Source organism: Vitis riparia, chromosome 1, assembly GCF_004353265.1.
Source record: "Vitis riparia cultivar Riparia Gloire de Montpellier isolate 1030 chromosome 1, EGFV_Vit.rip_1.0, whole genome shotgun sequence".
Taxonomy (NCBI): Eukaryota; Viridiplantae; Streptophyta; class Magnoliopsida; order Vitales; family Vitaceae; genus Vitis; species Vitis riparia.
Window position 1 is genome coordinate 8,030,201 of NC_048431.1, and position 18,075 is coordinate 8,048,275.

The 18,075-nt window shown below is 34.2% G+C and overlaps 2 protein-coding genes across 4 annotated transcripts; both read right to left on the bottom strand.

Moving 5' to 3' along the window:
* On the bottom strand, positions 1-4,824 carry LOC117919532 (protein trichome birefringence-like 2). The gene is made up of 5 exons (XM_034836687.1): positions 3,622-4,824; positions 2,828-3,020; positions 2,547-2,737; positions 2,106-2,264; positions 1-627 (listed from the first exon to the last, which is right to left on the bottom strand). The coding sequence occupies exons 1-5, from the start codon at positions 4,617-4,619 to the stop codon at positions 285-287; spliced, it is 1,884 nt and encodes a 627-aa protein (XP_034692578.1). The 5' UTR covers positions 4,620-4,824; the 3' UTR covers positions 1-284.
* Positions 4,825-9,373: 4,549 nt separating this feature from the next.
* Positions 9,374-16,814, bottom strand: LOC117916495 (protein NSP-INTERACTING KINASE 3). 3 transcript variants are annotated; one of them, XM_034832583.1, is made up of 11 exons: positions 15,890-16,814; positions 15,376-15,508; positions 15,163-15,234; positions 14,811-14,954; positions 14,602-14,673; positions 14,418-14,477; positions 14,224-14,321; positions 13,972-14,019; positions 12,371-12,712; positions 10,443-10,834; positions 9,374-10,189 (listed from the first exon to the last, which is right to left on the bottom strand). In XM_034832583.1, exons 1-11 carry the CDS (start codon positions 15,990-15,992, stop codon positions 9,872-9,874), a joined length of 1,782 nt encoding a protein of 593 aa, XP_034688474.1. In that variant the 5' UTR covers positions 15,993-16,814; the 3' UTR covers positions 9,374-9,871. The 3 variants fall into 3 exon arrangements, with proteins under 3 accessions (XP_034688474.1, XP_034688457.1, XP_034688465.1); XM_034832566.1 differs by having other exon boundaries at positions 13,972-14,118; positions 15,890-16,813; XM_034832574.1 differs by lacking the exon at positions 15,163-15,234 and having other exon boundaries at positions 13,972-14,118; positions 15,890-16,813.
* Between the last annotated feature and the right edge of the window lie 1,261 nt (positions 16,815-18,075).

Here is an 18,075-nt window from a genome sequence, read left to right on the forward strand (position 1 = left end):
AAAAATGGCAATATCACCACAAATCATGATTTCCATTTAACTAGAAAGTAAATGAACTTCATTTTCCACTATTGGTGGCTAAAATGAGAAATATACAAACTGATTTTGTGGACTCTATATCTCCTGCACTTGCACAAGCTCAAATGCAAGAACCTCAACTTGTCACCATCTGGATCAAGATACAGCTTGCAAGCTAATATAAGAAAGGCTCAAAATATGCACGAAATAAAAAAAAATGAAGAAAAAGAATAACAAATTACATAATGTGCTTTGTGTAAATCTCTTCAGCTTCCCCAGGATCCTCTTCCGATCTGTAGGAGAGATGCATATAGTAACTCGTTCCAAGTATCTGGTACTCCAGGCAAGCACCAATGGCTGCAATCCTGAGAGTGCACAGCTGCAATCTCTTCTTCTACTGTCTTGTATTCTTTTCTGTAAATAGAAGGGTGCCCATCTTTTCGATAATCTGTAAGCCTACTTACATTTAGGTATGTTACCGGTGTTCTCATCATCTGGAGCACAGGCTCTAGAGCTCTCATTTTTGAAGGGTACTTTCGTATGAAAGCCTCATTAAAGATTGGCTCCACTTCTTTGTGACACTGTCCTCCTGAGTTCCATTGGCCTCCTCTGCAACCACATCAAACATGTAAGAAACTTTTTTTCCACAGCTAGTCACATGGTAAAGATATGGATTTCTTTCCCTTTTTAACTGTGCCATTTACATATCCATAATCCACATATCATCCATCATATTACAGGGCCTATAAAATCTAAAGATGAAGAACAAATTTTTGGACAAGTTTTTAGCCTATGGTTGTAAACCAGCATTAAATGGCTCAAATTATTACTTTACACTTCCTTCCCAGATGTTACAGTCAGTGCTAATCACTACAGTATTTAAAACAGGTTTCACAATTCTAATTTTCCACAATATATGAGTTCCACGCATTGTACTGATCTATATCACTTGCTTTTGCATTTGCTAATATTTGAAGTTTACAACTGTGGATTTGGTAGATTCACACGTGTAACTAAAAAATTCCAAACAAAGTCAAAGCTATTTGTAAATATTCTCTTGTAGTTAAGACTTGCAAGAAAAGGTCATATGAAGAGGAGAGGGGTGGGGATTAGGTTGGTTCAAAATAGAAAAGCCAACTCAGTATTGGTTGAAAACACAGTTAAGATTATTAGCCTTATTTGTTAGCTAACTTGATATAGCTCGTTGACCTATTACCTAATAACCCAAGCTTTTGGGTTAAAATGATAGCTTGATAAGGTGTTAAAGCCTTGATTTCTCTATGTTTTGGCTTCAGACCTTCCCACTTGCTTATTCCTTAATTTTTCTGAACTAATGTTCAGGAGGAGGCCACAGATGAGGCTAGACATTTTTAGGTTTAAGCCAAAAGTAACAGCTTTAAGCAAGCCTCAGAGCTATGAATCTAATTGAGCTACTGTAAGCTGAACTTGAGGCATTTTATTAATTTTGCTTTATGTGTCACCAAGGTGGCAACATTTCTATGATTATAAGAAATGGTGAAATACACACTCTTCTCTTAACAGCCAAAAACCATATCACCAAGGCATAAAGTACACTTCAGAATTCAATTATTTAAGAACATATCAAGAACAGAAAAGTATACTTGACTAGACTACCAAATCATTCCAAAGAAAAATAGACTTCACAATGCAAAACTCTCATCATAGCATGCCTCGTGTATTCCCTATTGAAATCCATCATTAAATTTGTTTGTTGACTTGCTTCATAAATTTTACCAACATTGTATGCTTCTCAATTATCCCTCTCTCCTGAATCTAGAGCTTTTACCACAAGCCTACACCATTTCTACAATCAGTACTATATGGAAAAATTATTCAACTAAGGCACTGAATATTTTCTTTTCATTAGCAAGCAAGCATCTCAGAAAGACCAAAACCAGGTCTACCCAATCTTATATTTTGTATGAGAATAGGTGATGTAAAGTTAAGTTCCATGCTGATCATTTAGAATCATTAAGATGATAGGACACAGAAAGTGAAGCAAACAGCAATAATAACTTGAGAGTAGAGGGTTTTTCACAAGAGAGTTGACTCAGAGTGTTCCTTACTTGAAATGGGTGATTGAATATCCTCTGAAGAAAACCTGAGTCATGTTGCTATTAATGTTCTTGTCAACCCACCTTGCCCAAGTTGTAAGGGCCTTTGTGTATGCTTTAAGGACCTTCAGTCTTGGGTGCACATAATTGCCCTCTTGGTAATAGTATTCTCTGTGAAATTAGCAAATGCAAACCAAGAACCTTAATTTCTTGAAAGGAATGCAACCTAAAATCAGATATGATGGACAGCAACATAGAATGCAGAAATTCTGACAACAATCATTGTGAATCTAATTCCTGTTCAGTTTAAAGTTGGTTTCGATTCTCATTTTTCCTCCAGATTACAGAATTAACAACTCAAACAAGGTTTTAGGTTTATTTCATACCAGAATGTAGGTTGTAGAGAAAAAAAAAAAAAGGAGAAAGGTATTGCAGCAGAGTGAGGAAACTCACCCTCTAGATGTTTTCTCATGAGTCCACCAATGGCCTGTATTGAAGACTATGATATCAGCATCATGAAATGTCGTAGTTGATTTGTCCATCTCATCCAGTCTTAGTGTCTCAAATGTTCTGTTTCTACCTTTAAAAGATGATTCTTGAACAAGAAATGGAGCATTGACAAAATCCACAGAACAGTTATAGTCCTACAAATCCAGCAAATACAAAGCCAATTAGGTATATGAAAACAAAAGAAAGATTATGTAACAATAGACAAATTTATACCAGAAACTTGCCTCAAATCTGAAAGCATAAAATCCCTTCTTTTTGAATTCCATTCTTCCAGAAATCTCATAAACTCTTTTCTTGTCTTCGACACTATGACGGAGAATGCATACCATAGACTCCCACATGTTCCTGTTTAGAGAATCTCCCACGAAAATGAGCTTCTTGCCTCTTAATCTCTCCAGGAAATCAGTTGCATTTAGACTGAGGATAGCATTTGTCATCAAAAGAGGACTAGTTAAAAATTCTTGTAAAATAACTAGAAAATATTCACAATACAAAAACTCATATATCAAAAGAGACTGAACCTTACTGCTCTCCAAATTGTCAACATACTATTCTACAGCTAATGATTCAGAATTTTAACATTTCAATATTTTGGTCTCTAAACCCATTAGTAAAGTTAATTCATATGTTCGAAGATTGAGGAAGGCAACAAACCAGTAGTGCCCTTCTCACAATTTTCATGACCTAAACAATATGCAACAATCAAGGTTCTTCCCCAATTCCTGCATTCTATCACATATTTTAGCTTTATCACTTTTCAATGACTTTGACGAAGTGTCTGATAGTCAGTTGGGGGACACTAGATTTTAACATCACCTTGAAGACAATTCCTAACTTTATTTAACTCAAGTTTCCTATTAACAAATTCAAATGAGCTTCACACTTCTAACATACTACAGAAACTTGGTCTCACTTTGTTCAATGATCATTCTTTACAGAAAACATAGGAAATTTATACTTAATAATCATTATTTATCTATTTTAATATTACTCTGAATGCATCTGAAATAGATCTCACCTCGGGATGTCACACCCATTCGGCTGCCATCTCCATTTCAAATAATCATCATCTGGCCTTCCATTAAGGTGACAATCGAAATCCCTATCGATGTAAGGACAAGACCCAGCAGGATAGTATGGCTTTGAATCATCCCTTACCCATCTACCATCAAATATATCACAACCCCCATAAAAACTGTTCGGCATTTTCTTAAGTTGTGAATGGTAGTGAGGGGCTGTAATTTTGTTATTCGTGGTCGCTTTTCCTGCATCATTCCTGGCCGTCCCGCTTTCTTCTTCAGTGGTAGGCTTGGTAAATTCCCCACTATATGACAAATTCCCCACATTGTTATTTTCAGTGACAAAATTTTTCCCATCACTGGTATTCCCTCCAAGACCGGTTTTCCCAATGACAGTTCCTTCTTCAACAGGGGAACTTCCATTATTCACCATCTCAGAGGAATTCCCCAAAAGTGCCATATCAGAAGTCATTCCTTCCACATTAGAATTCGAAAGACTTGCCTTTGTGGCAGTGCCTGAGGCATTTGCATGCGTTGTTTCTGGAATCCAATCTCCATCAACAGTAAAGCTCCCATTTTTCACCATCTCAGAGGTATTCCCCAAGTGGGTCTTCTCCAAAACAATGCCTTCTCCATTAGGGCCCAGAGGATCTCCATCTTTAACCATCCCTGATAGACTTGCTTGAGGGGTGCTGTCCACAACCCTTCCATCCTCAGTTCCCTGCTTAAAATCCGCAGAGTCGTGGAAATCTAAAGTAGCATTAGTGGGACTAGCAGTAGAAGAAGTACTTGAAAACGAAAAGGACCATGAAGCAAGAGAGGAATTACTAGCACCAAAATTGCTGAACCCTCGAAACATTGGAACATTGAAAGAGGTGTTGAACGATACAATAGTTAGAACAATGAGTGAAGCTCCTAAGCCCAAAGCAAAACCAGAAACTACTTTCCTTTTCGGTGATAGAATCTGCTCCGAAATCCCAAGCTTTTTCCATTCCATTGGTGGACAATCGCATACCCCTTCACAGGCAAGGTTTGAAAGTAAAGGCAGTGGGATGACAGCAACAATATTTGAAAGAACGTGGACAACCTAGGGCGATTGCGAGACGGAGACGGAAACGGAGAAATGACCTTTTTTCCCTAGAAGGCTAATAGCAAGAGGGTACTGGAAACCGTAACCTGGTCTGATTACAAGGATGCCGTCTATTGATAATTACTTTAAGCCCAAAAATACCCTTTTTGGTTTTATCTAATTCAAACTCATAATCACCACATCCTAACGCTACTCTGGATTTGGATGTTGAACAGTCCTTTGGACGCTGGATGCTTTCAAAAGGCTGAAATACTAAAATAAAAAATATATTAATTTATTTTCGTTACATAATCCAAATTCCCTCCCTGATCGTAATCTTCTTCCTCAAACATTCTTAGCTGTTTTGGAAAAATAAATAAATAGAAAATAAAAAGAGAGATTATGGCCAATCATCGACTCTCAAGGAGGATTGTTTACTTAAATTAATAATTTTTCTTTAACGAGAAGCCACTTCCTTAACTAGATGTCCAACTTTAAATTATAAGTTCATATCCAATAGTTTCCAAATATCAGAATTGAAGTCATTTACAAGTTTTGGACTCCAACAAAGTGAAAAGGAAGCTAATGAGCATGATTAATGGAAGCCAGTTCCTAGGGCACTCTCCAATTATTATTTTATGGAGAAGAATTGGCAGCCCCGCCGACACATATACTGGCCCATGTGGCCTTCTCACGACCTCGAAAGTTAGAAGATCTTTACACCGTTGGGCACCCAGTGGGGGACGGGGCAGAGTGTTGTAGGAGAATTGTACTTCCGCCCTGACTTGATAATTGATGTAACGCGCTTCTATTATGAGATAGTAATAAATAAAACTATCTCATTAAATCATTTTTGTCTCTATTTTACCACTTTTCACATACCAACACCAACAAATTCATCTTTATTTACCTATTTTTGGATTTTTCATTGTTTTTCAAAACTCTTTTATAAATAATTGAAAAATCAACATTATTTTCTATTTTTAAATTATAAATAAAAAAATTATATTAATGATTCAAAAAATATTTTTAAAAATAATTTCTAAAAAAATGTTAATTTAAATAAATAAAAATTATCCTTTATATCTTAGAAGTAAATAATTTAATGATTAAAACACTATTAAAATAAATATATTCAGTATTTTTTTTCCTTTTATACTAAAAATTATTTCAAAGCTTATTATTTTTTTAATATTATAAAATAAAAAGTTTAAATTTTCTCTTAATCTTCTTCTTTTCTTATTTTAATAACTTTTTTAATATGACTTTTGGTAATAAGTTATATGAAATGTTATAAATTTGTTTACTAATGATTTTTTTAACTTATTTGAATCAATTGAAAATTTATCAAAATAAGAAAAAGAAAAAGAAAGAAAGAGGATGAATAGAGAGTTTTTATTTTAAATATTCAATTAAAATGTTTTTCGTATTACCTAATTTTAGAAGTGTATTATATCAATATATGGTATACTAAAGATTGAAACTTTCTTATATAAAAAGGATGAATGGTATATTTACTCGTTTTAGATAAAAACAAGTAGTTAAAAATTATATAGATTATGTTTGAATTTAATTTAAAAATATTTTTCTAGTTTTTATTTTTATTTATTTTTAAACAATTTTTATTTTCTATATTGTCTCTTTTTTAAAATACGTGTAATTAAAAAATGAAAACTATTTTTAAAAATGAAATTTGAAAACCTTGTTGAGTACTAGTTTTTTTATATCAAAATAATAAAAAGAATTAAATTTCATTTACTAATTATTATTTTTCATTTTTTCTATTAGTTATTTTAATAATAAAATAAAGAAAACATAATATGTTCACAATTAAACGAAGGAATTGACTAATTATGTATTTTTTTTTTATAAAATATAATATATTTACAAAAAAAAATCGAATTTAAGTTTGTTGTCATTTACTCAACCAAACTATTGAAATAATGTTTAATATACTTATAGGTACGCATTCATTGCAGGGATATGGAATTTGTGCAACTATACAAGGAAGAGTATTCACTAACTATACAAAGGGCATACAAAACTACTCTTTGTGAAATATTTCAATCGATTTTAAACCACTCCTTAATTTTTCTTGTCACTCATATTATACACTCATATCATACACTTTATTTAACTTCCACATGGAAATTCCAATACTTTCCCTAATAATGATGTTTGGAAAAAAAAAAATTGACCCTAAGTCATCCATCATTTTTTTAACCAAAACATTGAAAACATGATTAACATACACCTACATGGACACATAACTTAGAAGAGATATGAAATTTGTGCCTTTGTGCAATAGTATTACACTAATCGTACAATGAAAATGTATTAAGTGTACAAAAGTGTACAAGGCTACCATTTGTGAAATATTTTAATCAATTTTGAACCATTCTTTTATATTTTCCTTATCACCCATTGATTGTACACTCATGTCATACACTTTATTTAACTTTCACATAAAAATTTCAATACTTTTCTTAGTAATGATGTTTAGGGAAAAAAATTTGACTCTAAGTCATCTAACATTTTTTCAACTAAACTATTAAAACCATGATTAATACACTTACGTGAACACATAACTTAATAGAGATATGAAATTTGTGTCGTTGTACAAGGATGGTACACTAACTATATAAGAGAAATATACTAAGTGTATAAGGGTATACAAGGTTATCATTTGTGAAAAATTTCATTCAATTTTAAATCACTTCTTTATTTTCCTTGTCACCCAAAAATTGTACACTCATGTCATGCATTTTACTTAACTCTCATATGGAAATTACAATGTTTTCCCTAATAATGATGTTTGGGGAAAAAAATTTAACCCTAAGTCATTCATCATTTTCTTAACCTACCTATTGAAGACATAATCAATACACCTGTATGGACACATAACTTAAGAGAGATATGAAATTTGCACCACTGTAAAAGGAAATCACATTAATTGTACAAGGAAAATGTATAAAGTGTACAAGGGTGTACAAAGTTCTTAATAGGTTTTGTACAGTTTTTAAACAACTTGGAGTTTGACATTAGGACGATAATTGATAGTTTCTTTTTTTTAATCAAAGTATGTCATTAAGACCTTCCCTACCAAAATTAACATATGGGAAATAAAATTAAAATTAATCATATTTAAATTATTCATCACAAGTAAACAAAATGAAATATATATTTTTACTATTTTGCCCTTATAAACATAATTTCACTGTTATAAGTAGAGATTAAAAAACCATATTTAAATGGAATTAAAAATAAACAAAAATTATTTTTGTAATTTTTTTATTTTTTTTAAATCATTAATTTAAATTATGAAATTAGTTTTAAAATTAAAAATATTCGTTGTAATTATGATTTTGAAGATTTCATGATTTTTATCTTATTACTTTTAAAAAAATTGTTTTAATAAAAAAATATTTACTTTAATGGTTTTAAATATTTAAATCTTTATTTTAAAATATTTAGGATTAGTGTGAGAAACAATTTGGTAATTTTGGAAGGGAGAAATTTTGAATATCTTGAAGTGTATGTGAGTGTTTACATTATTTTAAATAATATGATAAATAATAAACACGGTGTCTAATTTACAAGTTAAAATAATAATAATAATAATAATATTTTACGAGGCATTTAAAAATTGTTTAATATATAAGACAAATAATGTACGAAATATTTATTATATATTCTATAAGTTTGAAAAAAAAAATTGATGATGTCTAATTTGCAAGTTAGAACAAACAAAGAAAACTAATATTTTATGAGGTGTTTAATATATATGAGAAATAATGTAAGTTTGAAATAAACAATAATACTTATTATATATTATATAAGTTTTCAAGGTATTTAAAAATCATTTATTATATATTATGTAAATTTTAAAAAGATGAATAATATTTGATGAGGTATTTAAAAGTTATTTGCATCAAAAATGTATTTGGTAATAATAATTTTTAATCATTTATTTCTCATGTTAAATTTGTTAAAGAAAAATGATTGGAAAATCATATAACTTGGTCTCAGTAATAAATAGATGAGAGAAGGTGAAAGAAAGAATGAGAAAGATATGTGATCGGTTAGCTTTTTTATTTAATAGTCAATGATATTTTAGGAAATTTTTAAAAACAATATCATTCCTTTCAATTTCTCCGACTTTGAGTTTAAATATGGGCAATAGAATGACCTTGGGCTAATTATCAGCCCAACTAACCCAAAACACAATTCTCCCTTTTTTAGATTAGCTTCTCCCTTTCACCGGGAAGGGAAGTCGTTTTGAGCAAGACGGTTAGGAGTAGGGAGTCGTAACCGCGATCCCAGATAAAACAACGCTTTCTTTGGGTACGGGCTGCACACATTTATGGCCGATAGGACGGATCTGTGGGAACCTATCAATGGAAAAGATGAATTGTTGATCGAGAATTGCAGTAGATCCATCGTCCATGCCTTGGGCAGCCACCAATTGGCCCCATGCGCCTTTCCCCTCTAGACTGTAGCGATCGATAGTTGGGTCATTTTATTTCTAGGTAAAGAAGGGAGTGGGGAGGGGGGAGGGATTAGTCCATCGACTCCTTGATTGGGGCATCAAAAAAAATACGTGCAGAATAAATGTTCGCAAATCCCTGAGCACAAGAAACGAGTGTGGAAGAAAAGAGAAAGAACCATTTACACAACAAAGATACTTGAAAGATCATATCCCCATTTTGCATATGATGAGATGGAGAGTTACATATAATATTTCCATTACCACAAAACAGGATTAAGGTTTGTGGGGATGTGGTTGAGCACTTGAGCTTTGTTGAAGGTATTAGTGTCCAGGAGGTCGAGCTGAGCTGAGTCGGTCCTATTCCCACACTTGGACGAGTTGCATCAAATCTTCTGGCAGTTCCCATCTGCTACATTATGATCAATGGGATGTTTGGATTTGTGGGAGAGTTAATTAGGTAGATATTTTCAGAGATAGAAAAATTTTGCAAGATTTACAATCAACCCAATCAATCTTCCAACAAAGAACCAGATGCTTATACATATGACTTTCCTTTTCTTTACAGTTGAATACAGCATAACTCAACAGCTATCAACACCAATCACATATATCTCACTTGAAGCTCTCTCCAACTACTTACCAATGTAAAAAGGGGAGTAGGGATTTGGGGGAGACACGAGAAAAATGGTTGTCACCTGGGGCCTGAAAGCTCCATTGCTTCAATCACCAGGGAAGATTCTTCTATGTAATCTGAATATCTTTGGGGAGGATTTTCACATGACCTGAACCTTGGAGTCTCAACCTTCTGCGAGGCCTCCCATTTCTCTGCTAAACCATCACCTTCCAACATCCTCAATATTTCCGACATTTTTGGGCGGTGAGAAGGATTAAATTGAGTGCATAAAAGGGCAACTTTAACCATTTCTTCTAATTCAACCCTGTCAAAATTGTTCTTTAAATCTTTATCCACCATCAGGTTGAGCTTTCCCTCTTGATGGAGCTTCTTTACCTGCACACAAGTCCAACTATTATTTAAGATGATTTATTGATCACAGGAATGAAAGAAAATATATCTATACAGCCTTGTAGAGAAGAATGGTTAGCATTTATGTAAATCAAGGAAAATGGATTTTCTCTATGGAGGGAGCTGTAAGATCTCATACACCAAAAGACACTGGTTTGGCTCATTCCAGCATTCATCATAGCATAAAAAATTGCTAGCCATCACATAAAACAGGCAGAGAGAGAGAGAGAGAGATTACCCAATCAAGCATTACTCCTTTCTGGTTTGCCGCCCGTCCAAAATCCAAAGCCTTCTGACCTGTGATTAGTTCAAGGAGCAAGATTCCAAACCCAAACACATCTGTCTTTTCTGATGACTGACCTGTTGACAAGTATTCAGGAGCAATGTGGCCAACAGTGCCCCGCACTGCTGTGGTCACATGTGACTCTCTATGATCCAACAGTTTTGCCAACCCAAAATCTCCAACAACTGCTTCAAAGTCTTCATCCAGCAAAATGTTGGCTGCCTTGACATCACGGTGGATAATTTTGGGGTCACACTGCTCATGCAAATAAAGTAGCCCCCTTGCTGTGCCTAAAGCTATCCTCTTTCGCCTTGACCAGTCTAACGCTGGCCTGCCATGGATTTGATCTGAGATGAAAACCCACAATTGATGAAGTTAGTCCACCTTCTTGCACAGATGCCAGATCACGGCAAAATCTATTACCTAAGAAAAGAGTTAGAAACACTATTGAAAAATTGGAAGATCAAATATAATTTTCCATGAAATAATTTCTTCAATAGCTTAGAGCTTGGAATATGTCAATTTGCTGGCTTAATAAGCATCAACCTGGCTTAAAACTAGTATCAAATGATGGAAGGAATGAGAAAAAGTAGTTGACATAACAAGACAACACTGAGGGAATACACCAATAGTTCAAGCAATAAGCTTAGAACATGTTTGGGAATTCAAGGAAGAATAATTTCTATCGAACTTCAACCATAAGCTTTTGTTTGCAGTAGACACTTTTACAAGGCTGCAGTGAATGCATGGGAATGGAATTGGTGCAATATTAAATACAATGAAATTTGGATATCATTGAATAAAATCTCACAAAATTTGAAAATTTATTGTTCAATGAATGTACTGAATATTAAATGGTGGTGTAACTGGCATGGTGGTGAGGTGTGGGTGATTGCTGTTCCAGGGAAGCCCATGGGGCCAGTGGTTGTGCACAATAAGGGGGTCATAGCAGGTGTGGCAGCATCACAGGAGGTTAATGCTATCATTCTATAGAGGTTCCAGAGGCAGAACCAGGGTGTAACCTTATGGATGTGGTAGTGATCTTGTTAAGGTACCAATGGTGACACAAGCGTTCTCAATCAGAAAAGTACTGGAAGTGGTAAAGGTGGGTTTGATCGTGATAGCAGAGGTGGCCAGAGCAGCAGTGGTGAAGGAAACAGAGTTAGCAATGATCTGCTAAAGTAGATTGTGTGACAACTGCACTAGTAGTATCAACTATCAAAATGGTGTAGAAATTCAAAGTGAATTTTCTAATTAATCCAACTTCAGGAACCACAAAAATAAAAATAAAAATAAAATAAAATAAAAATCTGTCCTGTGACACAATCTTCCTTCCTTCAATTCCAGATAAAAGTTATATAATTCCAAATTATCCCTTTCAATGGACCCAAAAAGAGAGGGAAAACAAGGAATATTTGGATGGGTTCAATTCTATTTTCATTTTCACCTCTGAATTCTCATTCAAATACATTTTTTGTCCTAGCTCAATTATTTGTTGATGACAATTGCTTTATTGTAGTTATTTTCTACTGGCATAAATCAGGAATTTCCAGGAAAAAAAAGAAGAGTTTAAGAAGTCCTTTTTTTTTTGACAATTTACATACACATTTTAAGTTTGCAAGATCAGCATTCAGCACTCACATAAATTTAAAATGTTTCGTTATAAATCCTTTTACTGAGTACGATAACATTTAAAATATTTTGTTATAAATCGTTTTACTGGGTATGAAAACCTGGAATCTGTACTTCCCCAAAGCTGCCACTGAAACCAGCAAGATTCTTCAGCATCAAGACTGGATATGTCACCAAATTCACAGAAAGAGTATAACAGGACTTTGACCAAAATAAACTAACCACTAACTACTAAAGGATAGTCAGCTAACCTCTTAATCGAGATGCTACACTCCCATTAGGCATATAGGGGTAAACAAGGAGCCGCTCGCTCTCTGTTGTACAGAATCCACAAAGCCGGAGAAGATTCCGATGGACAGCCAAACTTATCATCTCAACTTCTGTTTGAAATTGGATTTCACCACCTACGGCATTATAGTCTTTCAGCCTTTTAACAGCCACCAGAGTTCTATCATTTAAGCAACCCTTGTATACAATTCCAAATCCACCCCTTCCTAAAATATTCTTTGGGTTGAAATGATCTGTTGCAGCCCTAAGTTCCTTAAATGTATACCTCCTCAGATGGCCCAAGCGTACCTCTGGGTCATATTGATCTGCCATGGAACATGTCATGGTTAAAGCATGCATAAGCACAAAAATGGGTACAGATGGAGATAGCATTACTTACATGCACAATAAGATTAACCACAACTTATGTGGATGAGTATGTTTGTGTACAGAGGAAAAAAAAAAGGAAACAAATATCCATACTTGAAGATGCATAAAAGGCCTATTTGGGAGTGATTCTTATGAAAGCACTTTTACCTTATAGCACTTCTATCAGTAACACTTTTACTAGAAAAACTTTTATGGAGAATTGGTTAATGTTTGGATATAAAATGAAAAGGTATTTTGTAAGTGTCTTTGGTAAAATATTATACATAAAAAATAAAAAATAAAGGTGGTGTTTGGATGTATTTGCTATTTTATGTTTTTAAAAGTAGAAAGTCTTGTACAAAATGTAGGAATTCTTATACTAAAAGTAGTATATACCTTGTGTACTTGAAAATACTTTTAACATTTTAAAAATTCAAGTAAAAAATTCAGTTCTTCAAATTTTAAAAACATTTTTGAGAATACAAGGTAATTTTTTTGCGTTTTGTATAGGAAGTTTTATATTTTGTATAGAAGTTTCTATTTTTAAGAATAAAAACTAGGAAGTTTACCTGAACACCGCCAAAGCGATTTTTTGGAAGAAGGACCTCCCAAGTGCTAGTCCAAAAATCATTTCAAATGATTCTCTGGGAATTAAAAGTGATTTTTAAAAAATCTTTGCCAAATGCCCTTTTTTTTAACACAACCACACTACCAAGCATTGAGAAGCACTTCTAACACTTCAATAATCACTCCAAACAGACTTTAAACAACAAACTAGATAAGGATTACCAAATTATATAATGGTTTCAAACGCATGATGATTTAAAAAATGTTTGAAACACAAGAAATGAAGTAATGTTGGGAAAACATGCAAAAACACAGAAAGAAATTCAGAAGGGGCATCTATGTTGAAAATTTTCAAGTGCTTCATTTGTAGCTTCATTTTTTAAAAAAAAAACTCTGACTGAAACTTTTAACTTAAAACATTTTCCAACAAAATAGGTGTGCATGCACACACATACAGGCCTGCTCATGGCAAATGATATTGCAAACCATTAAACATCAGTCTCCAATAAAGGGGACACTAACTGTAGTATTGCACCAGGACCTACTTGTTTGGTCCTTAACGTATGTCAGTCATAAGATGTTAGATTATCTTCATTTGCTGATACAGAACAATAAGAAAGGAAATGCAAAAGAAATTTGAAGAACTAACCATTAACATCAAAGAAAATTTGTTGGTTCCTCCTATATCGCCACCAAACTGACAGCCCAACAATAATTATGATTAAAAGAGCAGCACCAAAACTTGCACCAAAAGCAATAGCCACACGGTGGCTCTTAGATCCAGAATCTGAATGAGCTAGCAAACCAAAGATCCCAGAAATGTGGAACGTGTCATCCAATTATTAAGGAAAATAAAAGGCTAACTGATGAAAAAGCAACATCTATAACCTGTGATAGCTACCTCTTAGAGCATCTGGAGGAAAAGAAAGTGGCTCTGGAGAGATTGCAGAACAGTTGTTTGTGGCATTGGCACCACAAAGTGAAGGGTTACCAATAATTCTGTTAATGAAAAGAGGCAAAAGGCTAGCTTCAATGATCATAGATAGCAACTCATAATGGAACTAAGCAGCATCAAAAAGAGAGTGTATAGCTCACTTGAAGGTTCTTGCAGATATTTTTGGCATGGAACCACTCAGATTATTGAAAGAAAGGTCACTGCAAGCAAATTTAACTTGTTGAATGGATGTGTATGGAATTAATTATAAACTAGCTCTGTTCTTTTTCATATAACATGCAAATAAAACAGTGTACCCAAAGGCGCAAAGTTCTGAAGACATACACGAGGGAGAGGCCTTCAACCTGGGAAAGAGACTCAGGGCATGGTCCAGTAAGGCTGTTGTTGTTTAGTCGCCTGACTTGCTCAAGAGAAAACAATGCAAAACACGTAAGATTGGTACAAACCCAAAAAATAGACATGTTCTGCATTTGTCTAAAGGCAGTTTAAGATCAGTGAAATACCAAAGACATCAGAAAGTTTCTGAAACTTACAAATAATTCAGTTTCTTAAGTCCCCCCAAAGAACTGGGTATTCCACCATCAAATTTATTGTGGGAGAGATCAAGTGTCTCAAGCTTTTCCAACTTCCCAATTGAATCAGGAATAGGACCAGAAATGGCATTATTCTGCAGCAACCTACACACATGCATGATTATCAATTTTGATATTATTGTACTGTTTATTTCACAATCAAAAGTCTGAGACCTCAAAACCATCCCTGCCGCAAACAATATTTGAAATTAAAGCCAATAACATGCAAAACTTAACCCAGCTGCAGGAGAAAAAAAAAACACTGCTTAAGCCTCAATAATCATTAAAAAAGAAAAAGGTGGTAGTGACCTACACAGATTGCAAGTTGGTGAGGTTCCCAATCCATGGAGATAAGGTTCCAGACAAACTTTGACTGGGCAGCCCCCTGATTGGAAAATTAATTCTCAACTAAGAATTGAGTTCAAATCTAGAAATTGAATAATATTTCTATTCATTTTCTGTTCATATTCCTCTATCAATGATCTTGTTTGAAGAAGTAAGAGATAGACTGATTAGAACATCTTACAGAGCAGAAACATAGCCGTCGGAAGAGCAAGTAACCATCCTCCAGCTACAAGGATCCACTGAATTAATATCCCAGTTCTCCAAAACATTATATGGGTCATTCAGATTATTTTTTATAGTCATCAAAGCTACAACTGCATCAGATTCAAAAAAAAAAGTGAGAAAGAAAATCAGAAGCCATGACTGTATTAAACTGATAAAACCAAAAAATGAGATATGAAACCCAAAATTTTAATAATGCTAAATTGTGGTTTGCTTGAATATTCTTGCGGACCATCAAAACATTAACCAGAGGAGAAAAAGAATCCCCAACTTCCTACAAAGGGGGAAAAGGTTTGTCCATAACCATTTCATGATAAGAAATGAAATTTATTCTTCAAAGGGGAAAAAAACTCAATTAATAATCTCAGATTTTACAATTCTAATGAACAACATTGTTTTCTTTCGCACAATATGAAGATAATTCAAAAAATAAAGAAATAAAAAAGGAAAAACTAAACCCAAGAGAAACAAACCTTCATAGTTGATACCAGAAGGAGAAAGAGTAGCAGAAGAACCCTCCATCAATGTCAAAAGCAGTAATCCGACTCCCCACAACACATAGCCCCTGCTTTCCATATTCTTTCTTCAGCTCGGTAACTCTTAACTCCTTTCCACAATCAGGACCGACTTCTCAAATCCACCATAACCAACAAACACCCACATAAAATTTCTCTATATCACCTTACAGGAAAATCTTTTGCTTCAAGGAAAAAAAAAAAAAAGGCTCTCACAGTCACAACCTCATAAAGCAAAGCCACCATTAACACAACGGCAACTCTTCCTTCCAGCTCTTCCCTTGTGACATACTCGATTAGTTCCTAGTAGAACTTCATGAAAACAAATACCCAGACTATACAGTCACTCTCTTATCAATTCCCAGCTCCCAAACAATGGCCTAAGTAAAAGAAAACGGATATACGAATCAAACTAAGTGGAATGAGCACCATTTGGACTGAGAAATTCAACAAGAAGAGGAGAATTTTCTCGAGAAACAAACACCCATCAAGCCTGAAATTCTGAGATCCTAGAGATCTGAGAATAGCGGGTTCGATTCCTATACATTTTATCCGAACCCCACAAATTCCATGTAGGCTTGCTGTTGGTTTTTAGCCCTGCCTTCTTCGTCCCCAGTGATTCCACCACCATATCTTCTTTCAGCAGAGAGAAAAAGAAAACAAGAAAATAACAGAAAAATCACATCTCACAGAAACAACCAAACACACAAGGGCCAAAATAAAAGGCCAAAGTGGTCACAGATAAAGATGCACACCCAGTAAAAAGATTTTGAAAAAAAATAATAGAAAATTTATTTTGATGAATTAAATTTAATTTTCACTCAGTGATTGGACTGAATAGATGTATGGGATTGATCAGAGGGAACAATGGCATGTCCAAGCCAAAAGAAAAGTTTGCAGGTAAGTTTTCGGCAGGTCACGTGCTTTGGCTGTCTTGGCCTTTGTTGGCTTCTGCCTTCAACAAATGTTTTTAAAAAGCATTTTTTAAAAACAAAAAAAAAAAAGGTGTTTTTGCAGGCGATGGCCCACACTTTGCTAAAATGCACCGCATATTTTAAAGGTTTGTATTAAACAAACCCTGTAACCACACTAGAGCATTGGGCTCCATTCACCAAAAGTTCTTCCCTGCAGCTTTGCATCATTGTTCTGTTGAATCCCAACTATTTTTCCTCACTCCTTTTCAGATATTAATTCTCTTTTTGCATGTTTCATCATTAGCTTCTGCAGCATGAAAAAAGATTTGGGTCATCAACCAAAAAGCTTGTTTTCTCTGGATATTTCACTCACTCCATCCCTCTTTTTAATTACCCCTTTACCCACACACCACTCCCTCTTAAACATCTCCATCACAATTTGTTTTTTCCCTCTCTAAAAACCAATAAAATTTTATTACCAGAATCTTCTGAAAATGCATTTCACCTTGTTAAAAACAGACTGAAGAAAATATTTTTGTAGAAAAAAAAAAAAAAAGACTAATTAATTGCCACTTGTTTAACTGATATAATGAGGCCACTGGTCCTACTGTAGGTGTTTGGACAGTCAGTTTTCATCTACAGTGCGCAGTGGGGAAAGATGTACTCTGGAAAGTTTTGCTACAATGCACCGGGATGGCGCAGTACACACGCTCATCGATCATTTTAATTTTATTCCATGTTTTATGATGGTCGGGATTGATCCAACAGCTTGTATGCAGCGCCACCACTGATTGAATTTACCAGAATAGCCCTGATGGGCGGGGAAAGATGAGGATGAGCGTATGGGATTTTGGCACTCCGATGCCCAACGCTAAAATGCGCCGCGGTGGTGGCGCTGCCAACGTTTTGTTCCTTTGTTATTCTTTGTTGGATACCGTGAGGAAGGAATCTCTAAAATGCACCCACCGGGAGACATGCCTGGTCCACGTGGCTACGTCCACGTCGACAGTGCCCAATTACATTCCCCTTAATTCTGCTGCTTAATTTACATAACAATCAACAATCGTACCCTTCCCTCATCAACGTATTCGACTCTACATGCTAATATTATTTTTTTAATTTAAATTTTACCTTTAAATTAAAAAAATAAGGGATGTTAACTTTTATTCAAAATATGAAATTTAAATAATATTTTTACATTAATTCTTATTTAATTATCAAATAAAGAAA